Source organism: Pleurodeles waltl, chromosome 6 (assembly GCF_031143425.1).
Source record: "Pleurodeles waltl isolate 20211129_DDA chromosome 6, aPleWal1.hap1.20221129, whole genome shotgun sequence".
Taxonomy (NCBI): Eukaryota; Metazoa; Chordata; class Amphibia; order Caudata; family Salamandridae; genus Pleurodeles; species Pleurodeles waltl.
In genome coordinates this window covers 656,459,445-656,481,245 of record NC_090445.1, presented here as the reverse complement: position 1 = coordinate 656,481,245, position 21,801 = coordinate 656,459,445, and the positions used below count along the sequence as shown (strand labels likewise).

General features: G+C 42.2%; 1 protein-coding gene across 1 annotated transcript in view; it reads right to left on the bottom strand.

The window, feature by feature from the left end:
• The window catches only part of LOC138300104 (alpha-1,3-mannosyl-glycoprotein 4-beta-N-acetylglucosaminyltransferase C-like), a 141,726-nt gene that overhangs the window by 20,065 nt on the left and 99,860 nt on the right, over positions 1–21,801 (bottom strand). The window contains exon 2 of the mRNA XM_069239013.1: positions 383–530. Coding sequence (XP_069095114.1) covers positions 383–530 — 148 coding nt within the window. The remainder of the gene's footprint in view (positions 1–382; positions 531–21,801) is intronic.

Below are 21,801 nucleotides of genomic sequence, written 5' to 3'. Positions count from 1 at the left end.
GCAAATTGCAATCTACCTCATATTTATGAGTTTGGTCATTTGCGACCCCATTGGGAATCGCAAACAGTGTCATTGACACTGTTGTACATCAGGTTTAGCGACTCGCAAATTACAATGTCGCAAAACCTGATATTTGTATATGTGGCCCTAAGTATAATTTACCTCAGAGATTGTCATGCTGAGTAAATAAATCTAATGATCTAGTAAGAATGGAACTACACCAGAGGAACTACTTAACCAAAACTAATTGACTAGATAAGTCACAATCAATCATTTTCATTAATGTTTTGAATTATAGAAAATAAGCGACCTCTGTTTTTTATGTTAACAAAAGCAGGACAGCACGTCCTGTACCTGCAGACATCCGCTCAAGGACACTTACTTTTCTTGAGTGCCGGAAAGCCTACCAAGTACTGGTATGAAATGTTCAGAGGAGCTGAGGAATTCCACAAGTCCAAGAAACTCTGAGTGTTCCTTTCCGACCGCAGCTCCAGCAGCGCTAGCTCTCTGGCCCTCCTCTTTTGTTCTTCCTGTAATCAGAAAGATCATCTGTTTACATGTGCCACAGAATAACTGACACCCCGCCACAGAGAGCAAAATAACCATCGGCAAAGCCCATAGTTAGAGGCTTGGCAGGCTGGTGAGTTGGGTATTTTTTTTAGTTTTGATTGTTTATTGCAAGCATATGCCAAAAAACAAAACATTTTAAAAAATAACATATGTTTAATTAAGCAAAATAAAACACATATAATTTTAATAGATCAGTACAGTTTTTTCATGGCAGGCAATTGTAGCTACGACGGGTACACATAACAGGAAAAAATGACTTATATGCACAATGTTGGCTTTCAGTTGCTGTTACAACAGACTGAGGTACGGTAGACCAATATGATGGGGCTGACTCACTGCGCCAATATGTATGCTGTGGCGTGCAGAAGCAAAATGTGAACCACAGCTTGAACAGACCAATGGATGAAGAGGGCTGCCCAAAGTAATGTTTTGCTACATGAGTCTGGAGAGAAAGCTAAGTCTGCCTCTAGGCCAGAGCTAAAACCTGCATTTCTAACAACCAGCCTTCGAAAAACCATGACTTTCTCAACACGCTGAGAACAAAATGGAAGGAAATACAAAGATGAAAGTAAAGATGTCTTGGTATTAGCTGTTGAAAATGTTAAGATGTCATCAACAAAGATTACACATTGCTGGTAAAATTATAATGCAATATTTGGGCCATTAGCTAAATTGCGACATCACAGGTATATGTATCTTCAGAGTACTGGCCTGGAGAGCTTTACAGTTTATTTTTAAGTAAATCTAGGCTCACGGTAGTTGCAGTTCATCATTTATTATAACGACTCTTCTGATTTGTACATGGAGTTTCTACATAACCTTCGCTGAAGTACATTAGATCAGTGTTACATTAAAGACCACTAATGGACTGACCCTGTAATGTGACAAAGCTGACTCCACATCTCGGCATAATAGGAAGTTGTGTTATGCAATCGCCTCTAATTAAGTTAAGGATGCAACAGGCACTTTGAGAAACCAGGCTATGTACCCTTCAACATGCATACCCATTGACCCCAGAGCACCAAGGCTGAGAAATAGGGCCATAGCCTTTAAGTGATAAAAATCAATAATACAGAGCCTTCATTATAAACTTTCTATTAGAAAAATTAGGGCGAAGCACAAAAAACTACAGAGCATGAATCAAACGATAGCTAGTCGGAAATCCTAGTGACGTTTTTTGCACTTATCCCCAATTACTGAATATTTGTAGATGTTAGTATTATAGTTCTTTATGTAGACAGAACAGGGCTTCGTAGCTACAATGATCAGTACCTGACAAGAGTTATGAAAGTAGGAGATATGAGATGGCCTTCGGGACACACATACAGTGACACTCATGTCTAGTGTAAAAGGTCATTTATTTAGGACAGGATTTGACATAAACATCAATAACTTTGAACTGTATGAACTCCCTCTTGCCCAACTTTAGCTTAAAAGCTTCCTTATGCCCTTCACTCTCTTCCAATGGCTCTCTTCAAATTTCTTCCCCTAGACACTCCCCTATTCCTTTCATGCCCTCCTTGTTTGTAAACATTCGAACCCCCCAATCTGATCCTTCACCTCGTTTTTCCCCTTGGAAGGGGGGACAAGCCCGCATCTGGCTCTCCCCCCTCCCCCACTTCCTGCCAAACCTTGTGAACCACACCTGTCCTAACTGATGTCAAACCCTTTCCCTGACCTGATTACTATCGCCCTTCCACTAAAAGCCCTTCCCCCACTGCCTTCTTTCTCTGCAGGGTGGGTGGGTGGTCAATGCCTTCCTCTATCTACGGTCAGCCCGGAAAGAGGCCGACCCCACCCCTCCACCCCCTTTTAAACCTAATCCCTAAACCCACCCCCACTTACCTGTCCACCAATCCTGGTGCACCCGTGCCACTTAATGCCCTCCCGAACAGACCTGTGGAGAGACTAGAGCGAGTCTCTCTCTCTGCGGGCCCCCTCAGTCCTTGAGAAGGACCACAACAGCTCCCAATTAACTTAAATCCCCCAAATTCCCTCTACGGCCCTGACAGACACACAGATTCATTACTTTTACAAAGTAACAGAATCACGTATCTACAGAGGTTCTGTGCTGGAAAACAACTGCTAGGACGCTTAGAGCCCTGACGTTCAGCCACTCTACCCAGTGTGAACTATGCCTCTTTACTCAGGGAGTCACAGCATTCCTGAAGGTATGTGCGTAGAAACTGTGCCTTAACTCGTCTAAAGTTCATCAGCGACTTTTTATGAGTTTATTGTATAGCAAAGACACGTTGTAATGAGAACATAGCAAGCCCATTGGAATGCTGCAACATGCAGTTAGAACAGAAAGCTTAAAAGCAAGCACAGTGATGAAAAAGCGTAAACTGCTGACAACAGCATTGTCAACATCATGGTAAACAACTCCATAAACAGTAGGAACGCATCAAAGTAACACTTCTATAAAATCAAGTCCACCACCAACGGCATACAGTATGAAAGTTGCTGCTGCTCGGTAGTTCCATGACATGTGCAGGCACCAAAACTAGAAGAACATGCATCCTTCCTGCCTTGGGAAACGCATCAGACCACAATATTCAAGAACATTGTCGCAGGTGGAGCGTGCTCATTACCTACAGCGCCTGCGTAGCTGCCTATAGCACATCAGAGACACAAAGACAATCATGACTTATGGCCTGAATATGGGCTTCATCAGTGCCATCATGGGTGGCACTGGGCTAAAGACTACCAGGAAAATAAACAAGCCCTCACTTCTACCCCGGATTGGTGAAGTTGCTAAGTACTTTCTTCGTGAGTGACTCAATTCGTTATTCAATGGCGATGGTCCATGGATTTTCCTAGTTAGGGAGAGTGAAACTCCCCCCCCCCCCATTTTTTACTTTGCTTATGGAAAGATTTTCCTCAGCAAAACTGACTTAAACTGGTTCACTATAGTAAAAACGTCGACTAGACTAACACCAGACAGAATTAAGAAGAGCTTTATTTAGCCTGCCTCGGCGTGACTTCCATGTGCCAGTCATAACTCGTAAATGACAACCAAAGAACTCCATGTCACATACATTCCTAATAGAATCGTCCAACTGAACATTCTAAAACATGTCATAAATACAATATATCCTCCCCCGTTCAAATGAAAACAAAACACATATTAAGGAAACAAAATACTAAGCAATGGTCCAGAAACAAAACATAATATTAGGGTAACATAATACAAGCAAATGAGAGTTTAGGAACAAATTATGAAAGTTACTCTTGTACATAATCCTCCAGATATGAAGGTGGTCGCTGTTCCCCCCTTGCACGATCTGCTCTCATCTCCCCATCTTTCACATACCTACTTCTTACATCTACTCCACAATCACCACCTCAAGATGTCAAACTACTGTCTAATTCCCTTTCATTCCAGGAATTATTTCTGGAACTCCTACTCAGCTCCTCATCTTCCATTAGCATAACGCCACTGCAACCACTTTCTTCTCATGTAGCAGTTTCACACGAACCTCCTTTTTGATACAGAGCTATTATACGTTTGATCTATTTGATCCCATTCTCCAACACCACATGGCATTCATGCACTTCATTAACCTTAAAAGGTCCTCTGAACTTTGACAGACCTTTCCTAATGCGTTCATCCTTAACTTTTACCAGATCTCCTATTTTAATAGTAGATGACTGAGACCCTCCTGTTTTACATTACCTTTGTCCAACCAACTTGGTACCAATTTGGTCCTAGATTTCTGACCTCTCACAACCTCAAATGGCAAAAGTAGCAACACCCTATTTGCCATAGTGTGATGTGCCCAAACTAATTCATTAACAGAACTGCACACACCTGACCATGCTGTACTGCCATTTGAAATACGGTTCATCCTTTTCCAATACCATTGCCTTGAGGGTTATATTAGGCTGTATGATGTTGCTTAATACCATTGCTATTCAAAACGTTCTTCATCTCTACTGACGTAAGTCGAGTACCATTATCTCTGTCCTGAAAATCTGTTCCAAAACAGAAATAGTATTCTTTGTGGAGATTTCACACAAACATTTGATTTCCACCCACTTCAAAAAAACATCCACCAACACCACTGCAAGTTTTAAGTCCCTGTCCACTCCTGCTGATGGACCATTAAAATCCATACATACATCATTCCATGCTTCTCCTGGATCCTGAATATAACTCTTTCCAGACTGTAAGCCAATGTTGAGCCTCTTTTTACTCTTCCTGCACTCCCACAACCTCTCTATGCATTGAGTCGTTTGCACATCAAACCTGGCCACCAAACATTTTTGTTGACCCTCCTCTTTTTCATAGTTTGGTCTACATGCCCCTCATGTGCGAGCTGTATGGTTCTCTTCCTCAAATTCTCTGGTGGAGTATATCTATCAACCTCATCAAAACACTTTTTCCATTCAAAGATAACTCATCCAAGAATCTGACAAAAGGGCTTACTGATGAAGCAGCTGGATTCTCCCTGCGTCCACCTTCTACCAACATATGGCACACTACCGTCAGAACTCCTTCTATTTCCCTTTCATGCATCCACCCCTCCTTTGAAAGTATCCCAACACCACTCTGAACCACATCCTCCAACCATGCCACTGCACCTTTGTTTTCTTTGGCCATCACTGCCTCCTCATCCACAACATACCAATCTAAAGGCAATTGAGAGAGACCATCCGCTTGGGCATTAAACCATCCAGGAATATATACAATACTGCGCTGAAATTCTGACAACCAGGCCTCCAGCCAGCCAATCTGACAGAGCCTTTGCCCGTACCCTCCCCATGTCAGATCTTTCACTTGAGACTTAAGGCTGGTTAATAATTTGAACCTCACACCCTACAAGTAAGTTCTAAAGTATTCAGCACTCCAAGCTGCTGCCAACCTTTCACATTCAATGACAAAATAATTTTGCTCTGTTTCTGTCAATGACTATGAAGTTAATGCTGCTGTTTTCTCCACAGTATTGTGCAACTGAGACAAAACAGCACCAACTCCTGTAGCACAGGCATCATTAGTCAAAATGGTACTTAATTTCCAAAACCCAAAATCCTGCTAAACATATTTCTTTTTTGATAGTATCAAAACACATTTGCTGCTCTTCACCCCACCTGAATGCACATCCTTTCCACAGTAACATTTTTAACTACCCTGTCTTAAGGGCAACGTTCTCTACAAACTTTAATATTTGATTAAACCCATAAACGACCTTAGTTGGTTCTTGTCTCTAGGTGAGGGGGTGATTTAGTGGCCTCCAAAAGACCTTCCTTTGGTTTCACCTCTTAGCCTGTGATTGTGTCACCCAAATACTCAATCTCTTTGTTAGAAAAAATACACTTTATTTTGTGCAGGGTGAAACCTGCCTTCAACAATCTGTCTAGAACTTGTTTCAACACTTGATTATGTTGCTCCATAGACAAGAATGGCATCTCAAAAATCAATTATATTTAGTAAGCCTTTAAACACCTGAGACATCATGCAATGAAATACCCTATCTGCTGAAGACAAGCTCAAAGGGCATTCTAGTAAAACAGAATGCACTCTCCCTGGTAAGGAATGCTGTAAGATTCTTGTAATTCTTGTGTAGCCAATTCTGATGATAAGCACTCTTCAGATATAACTTTGAGAAGAACTTCCGGTTGTTCAACAACAATAACTCATTTATGTTGGGTAAGGAAAAATGATCAGTGACAATATTCTGATTCACACTATTCCAGTCAATACAGAACATCTGTTTTATGTGTTATGCCTACAGGTGAACTCCAAATAGGGCCCCCCACCAGTTCTATTACTCCCTCCTTCATCATTTCATTTAACATTCATCTAGCTTCATTCCTGACTACCAAAGAGACCTTTCTCACTTTGTGTTCAACTGGTACGGCCCCAGTCTGACCCTGATCTAATGTACATAGCCCTTCAATTCTCCAAATTCCTCCCAAAAACACTCCCTTCACACTCTCTAAGATTTCATCAATTTTAATTTTTTCCACAATCATCACCTTTTCAGGGGACTTAGGATTTCCAATAATACGCAAAGCATACTGATGCATCCATCCAAGAATAGGTGGTCTCTTCTCTGCAAAGTAAATCTTTCATTCAGTTTCTCTAGTCAAGAACTTTATAGTGGCATTAAAATATCCCACATTATTATTTTTCTCTCCTTGGTAGCCTCCGCAGCAATTGTCCTTGAGAGGGAGCTTAACATTAGTCCGTTCTCTCCTAAACATATCCTCAGGAATGATGGTGTACCTAGATTTTGTATCCACCATCAGCTCAATATCTCTTCACAACACTGTGAACAAGGCTTTGGGCTTGTTTTTAATCCTGTCACACCCTTCATCCTCACCTGGGCTCAACACTCAATCGCTCATTGTTTCCCTAGAAATCTCCTCTATGACAGCCACCCTAGATTTAGGAAAACTTTACACATGCATACAAAATTACCTTTGTGTCTGCACTTCCTACATTGTTTACTTATGGCGTGCAAGCTTTCGCCCCATAAAAAGTACTTACACACCTATGGGAAACTTTGATACTATGCTTAGTACCCATAGATTGTTGTGAGTTAACAGAATCTCCGGCCCCAGCTACTACACATTGCTTATCTCCTCTACCTCCCCAACTGCCACAATTTCTTCCTAGTCTCTAAACAAATAACCACTTCTCTTACTCCTCTCCTTCATACACATTAGCTACATCAATAGCATCATTCAAGTAGGGTTTGTTCGCAGACTATTGCAGTTACAATTAAGAAGAACTTTATTCAGTCATTTTGTTCCAGACCAATATTTTAGTTACAGCTAGATACAAATGATTTGTGTATTATTTGAGTAGGCCTACAGCCACTTGGCATTTCTACCTAGAGACAGTAATTCGTTGTCGCCTTTTAACAAATGGTGCATTGTCTGTCATTGCGGTGCTAATGTTCATCTGGATTTAAATGTTTTTCTCTGCGATACCAATTGTTTGTGATGTACAGCAGAATTTGGATTTGAAAGGTTTTTTGAAAAGTATACAAATAATATCAAGTAAGTAAAATTGGCTGTGTTTATGCAAAATTTGGTGTAATTGCCTTCTTGTGGCACACAATGCCTCTTATGTGAGACTTTTGCCATTGAATATTTAGGATTTATTTCTAAAGGGAGATTCTATTCGCAGTGAGGCTACAAACAATAAGGTCGCCTCTCTGTGAAATTCAATATATTTATCCATAATTTGTCCAGCAGTTAGCTATGGGCAGTAGACTGCATGGGGTGACACCCCTAGGAGTCCTCTGAAGCATGGAACACACTCTGAGCTGTCGCCAGGGGTCAGAGAGACAGCTGTCTGGCATGAAGGGGGTGAGATGGACACCGGAGGTGCTCAGATTTGCAGGAAGTCCATTTTGTCTCAAGACTGAGGCACTTCATGCTTCCATGGTGGGTCGGTGGCACTGAGTGGTGCTAAGTAGCGAGCTGCACTGCACATGGGTTAATCTAATTAGTGGCAATGGAGTCACGCCAAAACATCACTTATTCCATTAAGGGTTGGGTGCACCTCCTTCAGCTAGCATTTTGTAATAATGCTTTGTGCTTGGCAGGAGTTTACCTGCACTTGCTCTTACCTGCTTCTCTACTATTACCAGGAGCTTATCTTGACTCATGTTCTCTATGTATATCCCTATTCTGAATCTCCATTTCTGTGTCTTACTCCTTCCCACACTCCCTGCCCAGTCGGTGCGCCGGGATGTAATTGCAATTGTTTCTATATATGTCTTAGTACCTCTCATAATTTGTTGAAGCACACTTACGAGAGGCCGCACGCTGCTCCGGGACCCAAGGTTATTGGTTAATGTTAGCTACTGGGATTAGCCTTGTGCACTCAACGCCAACAATTCCATGCAGTCATTTCAATTTCTTTATGGTGGACTAAATTAATAGTGGTTGGTTGAGATCATTAGTGGGGAGGGGTGAGCTCATGCGCATGATTGGTGGGATTAACAGATGAGTTAGACAAGATTAGGTATTGTTAGGTTGCATAGGTATGACTTTGAGAGAAAGCAGAGGAGATTATTATCGTGTAGATGAGTTGTAGGAAATTTACAGAAATACAATAATAGAGAATAGGGAAATGCATGTGTCAGAATTGGTTGTGCTCAGAGAATGGAGGCATGCAGAGGATTGAATGGAAGGAGAGGGAAATTTGAAAGAGAGAAGAAAAAGGGAGAGGTGACAAACAGAGGTTTTAATTGAAGTACAGTTTTTAATTCCGGATTCAAAGAATGTAGAAAAAAATATTTCAGACAGCATGCAGTTTGATGAAACAAGAATGTAGAAAGAAAAACTACTTGTGAAGACTGTGCTATAATCCATGGGATTCTGTAATCCTTTTTACATGCACTTCTCTAATTTCTTTATAATCGGTGACTAGTGACGCATCTGTGTCATGGGAGGTTCATATACGGCACGGCCCTGGTGTTTTTATCATGACATAATCTTATTAAGAATATCTTGAGGCTAAGCTAGTTGAAGGCAATCTTTTTGTCCAAGTGAAAGGCAAAGAAAAGAAACAAACATAGCATGAATTTATTCAAAGGTCACGTGTTTTCAAATTCTGTGCAAACCAAAATGAGATCCACACATTTACAATGCATATCATTAAGTACTGAAGCAGACTCTGGAGAACTGTTTATTTTTTGCTCCTGTGGAAATTGCTTCCCACGGGACTGTACCTGGAAGATGTGCGAATGCAGTGAATTATCAACTGGACCGAACTACACAACTGAACAGGAAATGATCAGCTGGAACTGCCTACCCCTCCTGATTGAGGTGTTTCAGACGCAGGTGGGGAGTTTGATCATTTCTAGAGTTGTGGCAGATAGTGAGGGGTGTAGAAAGGGAACTGCCCTCACGAGCCACTTACTTCATCAGCAATGAAAGAAAGACATAGCAGGGCTCTGCGAAGTGAACTGCATGCGGGCAATTCCTCTTATGGCGAGTCATGCAGTGTGTGGTGTGTGGGAGTACTGATCAGAAGAGATGTTTTTTTCTGAATACCAGCTGATTGGCCTTGTAGCATTTTTGCTAAAAGCCATGCTCCATTGTTGAGGGCCTTTACACGCCTGCCTCCTTTTAAGCCGCAGCTAGTGCCGGTAAATAAAGACAGTTTTTGTGTGATGTGCGTGGGGAGTGCCGAGATGGTTGCATTTTAATGGTAAAATATTTCCATTAGTGCATTTGTGGATGAGACAGAATTACTTAACAATGCTGGATGAACTTACAGGAAGCCAGTGTATTGACTTTAGCGGCAGAAAGACTGCAAACCCATGCTCCTTAGCAGTTGACAGTCTACCTGTAGTGTTCTCATTCACTTGGACTAAGGAGGCTGTTCAATTGTAAACGGTGAGAGAGAGAGTTGCTATCAAATCCAGATCCTGTATTTGTGGAGTGTGGTTTACGAAAGAGAGGCACATTAGTAAGTTCCATGCCAGAGAATTCAGATTCCTGCTTTACAAATGTCCTGGGAGACTGATAAAGTACAATGGCGAGAGAAGTAGGGTGTCAATCCTTTGTCGTCGCTTATATTTACATTAGGTATATAATTTCTCTGTGAACAAATATTTCTTCCTTATGGAGAGATTAGGAACTGAACATGGGCACGGTTAGAGGGCTAGACATGGGGAGATTTTACAGAAGGAAGCTGGTTCAAAATTAATACAAAGAAGTGGGGCAGATTAATTTAAAATTCGGTGAATAAGGCTATTTGGATAAATGTGATTGAATGTTCATTATACAGTCAGGTGTACTGAGTTATTATGAAATATTACCTTAGGAAATTACCAAATTAACCCAGCTCACCAGATTGAGTACAAAATTACTCTCCAGAACTGGAGGCCTGAATAGAAGACAAGCAGTTGCTCTCTAGGGCACAATATGGGTTCCGCAAAGGAGTCGGCATTATTGACCGATGCCTAAACCTTCAGCTCATTCTGGGGAAGTATGTCAGTGCAAATGGGGTTGGGGGTCCATTCAACTAGTGTTCATGTTCATGGATCTCTTCTCCAGTGCATTTAATATGGTAAACTGCCCTATTCAGTGGTCCATTATAGGCAAACTAAGGTATGACAATCCACTGATAAATTTGCTGTATAGGATGCATTTGAACCCACAGCAGAAAATCAGGTATAGGACAAATGGGGAACTTTCTCTGGAATTATGTCCAAGATAGGTGTGCGGCAGCACTGTGTGTTAGCCCCTTTATTGTTTTTACTATACATAAATGGATAGGACTAATCACTGTGCAGTGTGGGGAAAGACACAACCAAAATCAAGGAGTTATCTATCCCAATACTGCTATATGCAGATGATGCTGTGCTGATTGCACAAATGGATATGGGTGTGCAATCTCTCATAGTTGGATTCAAACACTTAATGGACACTTTAGGCCTTAACACAAACTTAGGTAAATCTTTTCTCATGATAGTGGTCCCTAAAAGAACAAAACGTATGAAATTTCAGCTAGGTGGTACTGAGACTGCTAAAGTAGAAGAGTTTACTTATTTGGGAATAGAGTTTGATTCTAAAGTGTGTTGGGACTTTTTATATAGATCACGATATCTTCACTTTCAGAGATCAATTGACTCTGTTCTGAACTTTGCGAGGAGGCCGGTGCATAAACCCGTGTAAGGACTTTCTGAAACCTATAACGCCAAATGTGTTGCAATAGCAACCTATGGAGCAGGAGTACGGGGTTACAAAAAAGAAAACTCCCTCCAGATATTAGAAAACACATTTCTACCTAGTTTTTTGACAGTTCCACAGTCCCTCTTTACTAATGCACACCACTTGGGGCAAACTACACAGAGGACAGAATTAAAATTAGCTCATTATTACTTTGGGTCAGAATTTCGTCGGCCTCGGAAGGAATGCTAACGAGGGAGATTATGCATGACTGTCTCCATCTGGATAGTGCCGGGTCCATCCCCGGGCTGAAATATGTAAAATCTGTTTTTGGTAAATTTAGAAATTGAAGAGTATTTTATAAACCCAGAAACTATTACGAGGGGTATCAAACCATTGGTTAAAGAGCTGTTTCATAAGTGGAGAGAAAAAGTTCGACAGAGGGATTTTTATCAAACCCAGACAGCTCTAAACTATGCGTCTATTAAACTCTCACTATGCCTGGAGTTTTATCTCACATTAGTTCTCAATGAGAGGTACAGATTTTATCTCACCAGGTTCCGTTTTAACATAATTTTCTCATAGCATATTCTTCCCAGGGCACCTGGTTTGTTAATCTCTCCAACGTCCCTGTGATTCTGTCACAAACGAGACCATGTTGCCCTTTATGCTGTTTTGTAGTATGTATTCTTTGTACAGGAATCACTTTTTGGTTCCTGTTCTTCATGCAGTCAATTGTAGGCAGCACAGAACAGCTTTAACTTTAACCTCTTTTGCCATGATTCATTTGATCAAATGTGCACTAGCTATAAGGAGGATGCATGGAGAAGCTCTGGACAAACAAAGAGTTCTAAACCTGGGGTGGGTCCAAATTAGATATTTTGTGTTTTTAGCACTTAGTATACCAAAACTTATATGAGCTTGTAAGAATGTTTTATTGTATGTTATAAATTATGCTTTTATGGCTGGAATAAAGTTTATTTGGTGATGATAATGATGAGTATGACCCAAGAGAAAGTTCTAAAATCTGAAGATCTGGGATACCTTCCAATTAAATGGCCCGCTATGTTAAGCAGCTCTACCAACATTAACAGTATTGGATTTAAACTATGTGAAAGCTAAGCAAGGTCAAGAATTGAGAATATATGCTGGACCCAATCCAATTTTGGAGATTGGCCTATAATGGTGTTTACAATTATAAGTTACTGCCTTTGACCTAATCAATAGTTCATTGTGGCTACATTTTTCTGAGTTTACTTTAGACCTGTTGAGGCATCGGGAGCACTTGAGAACTGTGAATTCAGGTGACATGGCCAGTATTCCTCTCATGGGTTTCTGTATTTTACATCTATTTATGCAATTTTATATGATGCAAACTGGGCCCAAAGGAATTGGAGCACTTCACATGAGCACCATATTGTGTTACAAAGGGCGGGTTTTTTTGTTGTTTTTTTTAGGCACAAGGAGATTAACAGATGTGTCCACAGTCACAGGACGTTGAGCCACTGTCAGGACCCAAACTTAGTTTCCCAGTGCCATTAGACCACATGTGCTCCTTCTCTAGATGACGTCTGTTCTGTTGATCCCTGTCTTTAATACCCATATGGATCCTGCCTTTATATCAGATATGTGCAGGGGATCTATACTGATACTGAGACAAGGAAGGTGCAATAATTAATACAGGGACCTTTCAGCATAACAATGCTGAGTTCCAAGGGAACGTCTTTGCTTGGAGAATCCTGGAATAGGTGGCACTATCAATGAGAATCCCGAAGGGTCATATAGGATCCAGAAAAGCCCAGCCTTTCACTAATTCAATCTGCCTCTGATGTGAGCTAAATTAGATCCTGTGCTGTTATCTGACTACTGCTTTTGTTCATCATTATGGATTTCTATACAAAAACATGGAGAGTAGGTCACACAAATGAAAAGTGCTGTACAACAGGTAGAATACAGGCCACTTTCAAGTTCAGTAACTCTGGTGAAGGTGAAAAAAGTGCCTATGATCACCTATCTATTTTCTTCAACCCAAAACAAAGCATTTTAACCTTTTGCAAGTGCCGGAGAGCCTTAAGGGTGTCTTCAGGCACATGGTCTGCCAACAGTTGAGTTTTGAGAGGATGGTCAATACCTCACCAAAATCTCTTTAGAATAATAGTATCATTGTCCAACTCTTATAGCTGAAAATAGTTGTTTCTTGCTATAATGTTAACCTGAATGCACAAGGACATGACTGTGTTTGGCTAGGAAGCACCACCTTGTAAACAAAATATGCATACTCGAATTCTTAGAATAAAAATGTTTTGAGTGGATAACCTTACTACTGAGCCATCTACACTGGTTAGCTTTGATCCTCTGTTTAGTGTGTTGTGAGTTAGCAATGATGGGTGGTGAAAAGATTGCATGTTTAAAAAGCTGAGTTTACCGTAACACACAAGAATAAAGACGTGTAGGACCAAGCTCGGTGTGTGGGGTATTCATTTACGAGCACCCAGGCTCGGGAGAATGCTACAACTTGTGACGAGATAGGGGATACGTAACTCAAAGAACCAATAGTGCTCTCCCATAGAGTTTGCCATAGTCCATCAAACTGCTTCTGCTTGCCACACGTGCCTCAGTCGAAGTGAACATCGACATTTGGGGTATGTGGTGTCAAAGCACCACTCCAGCCAGTGCCAAGCTTTCAAAGAAGATGAAGGCCTTACAGAGACATTTGTGTATCATTGGCCAGGAACCTGCTGGGGAGGCAGTAAAAAAGGTACTGCGCCATAACGCAAAACAGATCTATAAGCTATACAAAATGATAACTCTAAAGGCAGCGGTCACCAGGTACAGAGAAGCACTAGAGGCAGCGATAGTTGAGCGCAAAGAAAGGCTAAAGGCAGTGAAAACACAATGAGCAGTGATAGGTGCAAGAGAACGTTGTGAGGGTAAGCAGATAAATGCAGAGAAACATTAAAGGTGGTGATAATCAGACATATAGAGAATATGATCACGCTTATCAGAATCTGAGTAAAGAAAGCCATCTGACCTCAGCGATAATCAGACATATAGAGACATATAGAGAATATGATCACGCGTACCAGAATCTGAGTAAAGAAAGCCATCTGACCTCAGCACCAAGCGCAGTCAGCCAAGTGAAAACACAGGATTGTGCTTACAGAGCAGTCAATACTTCAAGAGGCACACCACCCAAGCTGTTGGGTGAGGCTCAGAACAACTTAAAAGTCTTTGAGAAGGTGAAGGGTTCTAATGGCCATGAGGAAAGAGTCAACAAGACTTCAAAACATCCGTGATGATCCAGATGCCAGCACGTCACAGGGCTTTAGAGATGGTGTGAATGAAGCAGGTCCCAGTGGACAGCAGATGGTGCTAAAAGAACTCCACTTTCAAAGTCAGTAAGTTCCACAAATGGTTATAATGCTGCTTCCTTCTTAAAACCACCACTTCCTTTCAATACCACCAAAAACCAAACTATGGGTAATAGATGGACTGCCTGGATAGAAACTTTTGATGATTTCATTAAAGCACTTGAAGAAGCAGATGACAAAAATATTATGAAATATCTTAAGAATCTTGCAGGTGAAGGACTAACAGAAGTCATAAAGAAAACATCATATGCTGATGAAGTCCCATACCCTCAAATCAAAGAAGTGTTGAATCTTAAATTCAATCCAATGCCGAATGTTGACTACAGAAGATACATTTTCATTCAGGAAAGAGAAAGCTGGTGAAACAACTGACAAATTTGTTGAAAGACTTCATATGCTTATCAAACATTGTAAGTTCAATTGATTTAATGAAGGAAAAGGCATACATCTCAAAGTTATAGATGGTTGTTTGTCAGATTCTTACAGTCAACGAATGTTGAGAGAAACACTTAGGACCTGATTACAATCTTGGCAGATGAAATATTCCATCACAAATGAGACAGATATTCAGTCCATTATATTACGATTTCCATAGTATATAATGGAATCATAATAGGGCAGACAGGATATCCGTCACATTTGTAATGGAGTAATCCCATCCGCCAAGAACATATCAGGCTCTTAGTCTGGAATGAGCACTCATGGCTGCCAGAGCTGAGGAACATGCAGATCAACAAGGTGCTGACATGGAGGCCAGAGGTGCCCAAAGTGAGTCAGTCATGAACATGAAAAGTAAGCAGAAACAAAAGACTGAAGGATGCAAAGAGCCATTAGCTGTAGTGTCTCTCAGGGGTCATCACTAAGTCCAACTCTCTTCAATATCTATTTTGCCCCACTAGCCTTAGTTGCGCATAGCTGGGGTATGAACATCGTCTCCTACATGAACGATACACAACTAATGCTATCCTTCCATCAACTTGACAACACAGTAATTGAAGATTTTCTTGGCTGTCTTAAATCCACTGCTCAATGGATGGATAACGGCTATCTTTAACTAAATTCTGAAAAAAATAAAATTTTGATTTTCAGGTCTTCCTTTCCCCCTCGACTTGTTGTGATTCTGGCCTTTTGCCTTAAAACCGGCTCCCACCCCATCCACAGCTGTCAGGAACCTGGTGTGTCATAATGGAGACAGCCCTCTCCTTCAAACCCCACGTCAAGGTCACGACTGCTACCTGTTTCTGTCTGTTAAAACCACTGAGAAAGCTTTTAAAATATCTGCCCTGAACACCCCTAAGGGGATTGCTCACGCTCTTACCACCTCCAGGTTAAATTGCACAAACATACTCTATCTAGGCGCGCTCCAGAATCTGACGTCTCGACTGCAGCATGTTCAGAATGCAGCAGCCAGACATATTCTGAATATCCGCAAATACCAGTCCATCAGACAAGGGCTTACAGATCTGCTCTGGCTGCCTATCAATTCCAGGACTGAACTAGGATAAAGTTCAAGAAACTCATGATCACTCACAGAGCACTCCAACAAAGGGGCCCCAGCTACATTAAAGGTAGGCTTAAACACTCCCCTCCTTCTTGGGCCCTCTGTTACTCCAACCACAATCTCCTATGCATCCCCAGATTTCGCAGAGCCAAACTTGGGGGCACATCCTTCACGCCCTCGCTCCAGGTCTCTGTATCGCCCTCCCCTCTTCCCTCCATTCCATGTCCTCTGAAAGCCTGTTCAAAGCACAGTTGAAAACAGTGCTGTTCGCTGAGCTGTAAACTCCTCCAATCCTACTGCTCTTACGCAAGTGCCTGGATGCTTCTTCTGAAGCAACAGTTGCGCTTTACAAATATTACTTTCATGACTCCAAAGAAAAAGAAACTGTGCTTCATATGCAGATTTTAATTTCCACATGAAGGCAAATGTCCTGCCATTGGACAAGTATGCAAGAGCTGCGGGGAAAAAAAACATTTTGTAATGGTTTGCAAGGTGAAGGAAAAACTAAGTGTGTCATGCCGAGAAAACAAAATGGACACCTGAGTGTTCCAGAAGAGACATTCTGCTCATGCCCACAAGGCCAAGTGGTAACATTAGCTGAGGCAAATCAACACTAAATGAAGTTGAGCATCATTTAAATCATTGTCCAAGAGTTCTTCAGTTTCATTGTCAAGTGACAGTAAGTAAGATGGATGTGCGATGTCGATGTTTACTTCAGAAAAATGATCACATGTCAGACTGGCCGCATGTAGGGAAGAAATCGAGTCAAAGAAAAGTCAATGTGTAAAATCATATTGTTGCCCTTCCCTAAGCCCTAAAACCCTCTGACTAGCCATTAATGCTTCTGTTTTTTAACCCTGCAAACTTTTTGCTACCCTTTAATGCTACTGTTCTGAGATGTAAAAAAAACTCCCTACAACCCCTTAATGCCACCCTTTCCTGTACCCTTATGCCCCTTACTACCCCTACAGCTACCCTTTCCTAAACCCTAAATACCCCATCTACACCTTAACGCTACCCTTCCTTGAAGATGAAAAACATACAACCCTTTGATGCTACCATTCATGAATTGTGAAAACAAATTACTATAATTTAGCGCTACAGTTCCCTGAACCCTACAAAACGATCCTACCCCTTAACTTTACCATGAACCATAAAGCCCACACTAGCTCTTAACCACACCCATTCCTGATCCCAAAAAACCCTTACTCCCACTTAGTGCTACTGTTCTCTGACCCCTAAAAATCCTTATTTACCCTTAATGCTAACCATTTCTGAACCCTATAAAACCTTACATCTCAATTTTACCCTTCATTGACTGTTGAAAATTCCTTGCTGTCCCTTAAGACTACCCTCCCCTGCACCTTAAAACTCTTTGCTACCCCTTAACTCTACCCTTCCCAAACCCTAAAAAACCCTTAAAAATGACTAAGATTACCCTTCTCAGAACCCTAAATATCCCCTATCATTCCTTAATGTTACCCTTCCCGGAACTAAAAAAAAAAAAGCTGATACTACTCCTTAACGCTACCGTTCCTTGAACCCTAAAAGTCTACTAATTCCCCTTCAACAGTACCCATCCCTGAACTCTGAAAACTCTTACTGCCCTTTAAATGCTACCCTTCCCTGAATCCTAAGAAGGTCTTACTTCCATTCAGTGCTAACCTTCCCGGAACCCTAAAAAGTCCTTAGTACTCCTTAACACTATCCTTCGCTGTACCCTGGAAGCCCCTTGCCACCCCTTAAAGCTATCCTTTCTTGAGCCCTACAAACCTCTTGCTTTAACACTCACTCAAGCACTCTGCCAACTGAAAGCAACAGGAGCCTAAAGGTGAAATACTAGGAAAAATTGTGAATGAAATTACTGGCTCCCCTAGTAATTCCTCATTTCTAAGGTGTTCCCACTTGCGATCTCTGTTATTTCTATCACATCTTCCTCCCTGCAGTTATCAATGCCCTTCGGCTTCAAGAACTCTGGGGAGGAGTTACGGGGTCATATCAGTGTTGTTATTTTAAGTCAATAGTTAATGGCATTGAGCAACACAGAAATGCTTACCTCTTTTGAAAGAGTTAGAAGTCAGTTTTAAGGCACCAGTGGAAGCACTTTCGGAACTAAATTCTGCTGTTCATGTACAGTGGAGCTGTGCTGTTTTGCCATTTGGGAGAAGTGAACACTGCTCCACTAATGGAGTCATTTACAGAATGTTGGATGTTTTTCTGTTATACCACAATTTAGTAATACTGCTACCACAACCGGTTATCATGACATTACTGCAGTTTTAGAAATAAATGTGCAAGCATTATTTCGGTCTCTTTTACTGCAATTTTTGGTGTAAAATTAACACCAGTTTTTGGCTGTGCTCTGGTATTACAGACATTAAATGTATTAACCACGTCACATTTCACTGGATTATTACAGCTTCTATTTTATTTTATTTGCCCCCCATAGTAGTATTTCCATGAATGATAAAATACATCAAATATCAGTGCATGCCTGTTAGACCTGACAGCCTTAAGGTGCTCACCCCTAACTTTTTGCCTGCCTCCCTCCACTTTTTGGACACTGTTTTTGTTGGCTTTTAGACTCTGCGCACTTTACCACTGCTAACCAGTGTTAAAGTGCATATGCTCTCTCCCTTTAAACATGGTTATCTTGGATCATACCTGATTGGACTATTTAATTTACTTATAAGTCCCCAGTAATGTGCATTATATGTGCCTAGGGCCGGTAGATTAAATGCTACTAGTGGGCCTGCAGCACTGGTTGTGCCACCCCCTTAAGTAGCCCCTTTTCCTTGTCTCAGGCCTGCCATTGCTTGGCCTGTGTGTGCAGTTTCACCGACACCTCGACTTGGCATTTAAAAGTATTGCCAAGCCTAAACCTCCCCTTTCTCCACATATAAGTCACCTCTAATGTGTGCCCTAGGTAACCCCTAGAGCAGGGTGCTGTGTGGGGGAAAGGTAGGACATGTACCTGTGTAGTTTACATGTCCTGGTAGTGTAAAACTCCTAAATTCGTTTTTCACTACTGTGAGGCCTGCTCCCTTCATAGGCTAACATTGGGGCTGCCCTCAAACAATATTGAAGTGGTAGCTGCTGATCTGAAAGGAGTAGGAAGGCCATATTTAGTATGGCCAGAATAGTAATACCAAATCCTGCTGACTGGTGAAGTTGGATTCAATATTGCTATTCTAGAAATGCCACTTTTAGAAAGTGAGCATTTCTTTGCACTTAAATCTTTCTGTGCCTTACAATCCACGTCTGGCTGGGCTTGGTTGACAGCTCTTTGTGCATTCACTCAGACACACACCAAACACAGGGTACTCAGCCTCACTTGCATACATCTGCTTTTTGAATGGGTCTTCCTGGGCTGGGAGGGTGGAGGGCCTGCTCTCACACAAAGGACTGCCACACCCCCTACTGGGACCCTGGCAGACAGGATTGGACTGAGAGGGGACCTGGTGCACTTCTTAGCCACTCTTTGAAATCTCCTCCACGTCAAAGGCACATTTGGGTATAAAACAGGGCCTCTGCCCTACCTCATCAGACACTTGCTGGAGAAGAAACCTGAACCAGAACCTGCATCCTGCCAAGAAGAACTGCCTGGCTGCCTAAAGGACTCACCTGACTGCTTTCTACAAAGGACTGCTGCCTTGCTGTTGCCCTGCTGCCTTGCTGAACTCTTGTCTGGCTGTGAAAGTGCTCTCCAAGGGCTTGGACAGAGCTTGCCTCTTGTTCCCTGAAGTCTCAGGACCAAAAAGACTTCTCTTTTTCACTTGGGCGCTTCGTGCACTGAAATTTTCGACGCACAGCTTGTTCTGCAGCGAGAAAAACGCCGCACACCTCCGCTGATCGACGCAACGCCTTCGGGACGACCAGAACTTCGACGCACGGCCTCACAAGGACAACGCCACCCGACCTTCAGAGGAGAAATCGACGCAATGCCTGCTGTGAGAGCGAAACTTCGATGCGAAGCCCTGCAGAACGACGCGCAGCCAGAAAACAAGCAGGAGAATCCACGCACAGACCCGGGCCATCTGGTTATCCCCGCAATCCACAGAAAGAGACTGTCTGCGCGCTGGAAAACGACACACGACTTCCCCACGTGAAAAATAACGATGCAAGTCCGTGTGTGCTGGGGAGAAATCGAAGCACACGCCATTTTTCCACGTATTTCTTCTTCTGTGGCCCTCTGAGGAGATTTTCCACTCCAAACCAGGTACTTTGTGCTTGAAAGAGACTTTGTTTGCTTTTTAAAGACTTGAGACACTTTATATCACTTTTCAGTGATATCTCTACAAATTCACATTGCAAATTTATTTGTTTTGACCTACAATTATCCTGATAAATATTATATATTTTTCTAAACACTGTGTGGTGTGTTTTTGTGGTGCTATATGGTGGCATTGTATGATTTATTGCACAAATACTTTACACATTGCCTTCTAAGTTAAGCCTGACTGCTCGTGCCAAGCTACCAGAGGGTGGGCACTGGATAATCTTGGATTGTGTGTGACTTACCCTGACTAGAGTGAGGGTTTTTGCTTGGACCAAAAAACCCATTTCTAACATTGGTGATCAGCGGTGAGGATAGGACTTGTATTTGTGCAGTGACATACAGTAGCTAAGTATTTCACTACCTACCCACAGTTGAAGGTCAACTTGATTTTGATCTCTTTTTGCAAATTCGTTTTTTCCTGACAATTTTCAAAAACTAAATCCTCACTCAACATGTCTCTGACTGGGTCTCAGATGGGAGACTTTGACCTAGTCCTGTTGGATACATATACGGTCAAACAACTAAAAGGGTTCTGCAGAGCAATGAGGGTACCCACCCAAGGGGCCTCCAAAAAGGAGGACTTTCAAGTGGCGCTGAGGGCCTGGGCAGAAGCCCATTTAGAAGAGAATGATGAGGAAGAACAGCCAGAAAATGGCCCCTCAGAGGATTTGTTGCTATCTATGGATGGTGTTACCAATGCAATTGTGCCCCCTTCCAAACCAGGGAGCAGTGTCTCTGTGCAAAGCCTGACCGCAGAGGAAAGGAGAGAGGAAAGGGAGTTCCAATTGCAAATGGCAAAACTGAAAATTGAGGCTCAACAGTAGGAAAGAAGGGCAGAGAGAGAAGCCAAGCAAGCTGAAACTGAAAGAGCAGCCAAACAGGTGGAAGCTGAAAGAGCTTTGGCTGAAAAGAAACTATTGTTGGCTCCTGAACTGAGTCTCAAGGAGCTGGAGATCAAGGCGAGACAGTCTGAATCCAGCAATAATGGTGGCAGCATACAGACAGGACCTGCTGGAGAAAAGAAGGTTTGTATACCCAAAAATGTGGTGCCCAGTTTTGTGGTGGGAGATGACATAGATAAATGGTTAGCTGCTTATGAAGTTGCACTAAGGGCTCATGAGGTTCCTGAAGGGTGATGGGGGGTAGCTATGTGGGGTTATGTGCCGCCAATGGGGAGGGACACACTTCTCACATTGGATCAACCGGATCAAAACACATACCCACTTCAGAAAGCCACTTTACTTGCCAAGTTTGGGCTGACCCCTGAGGGATACCATCAGAGGTTCAGGGACAGCACCAAACAAACCACACAAACATGGGTAGATTTCTTTGACTTTTCCAGTAAGGCACTGAATGGATGGGTGCGGGGCAACAAAGTAGATAATTATAAAGGACTATGGGGGTGATTTTAACCTTGGCGGACGGCGGAGGCCGTCCGCCAA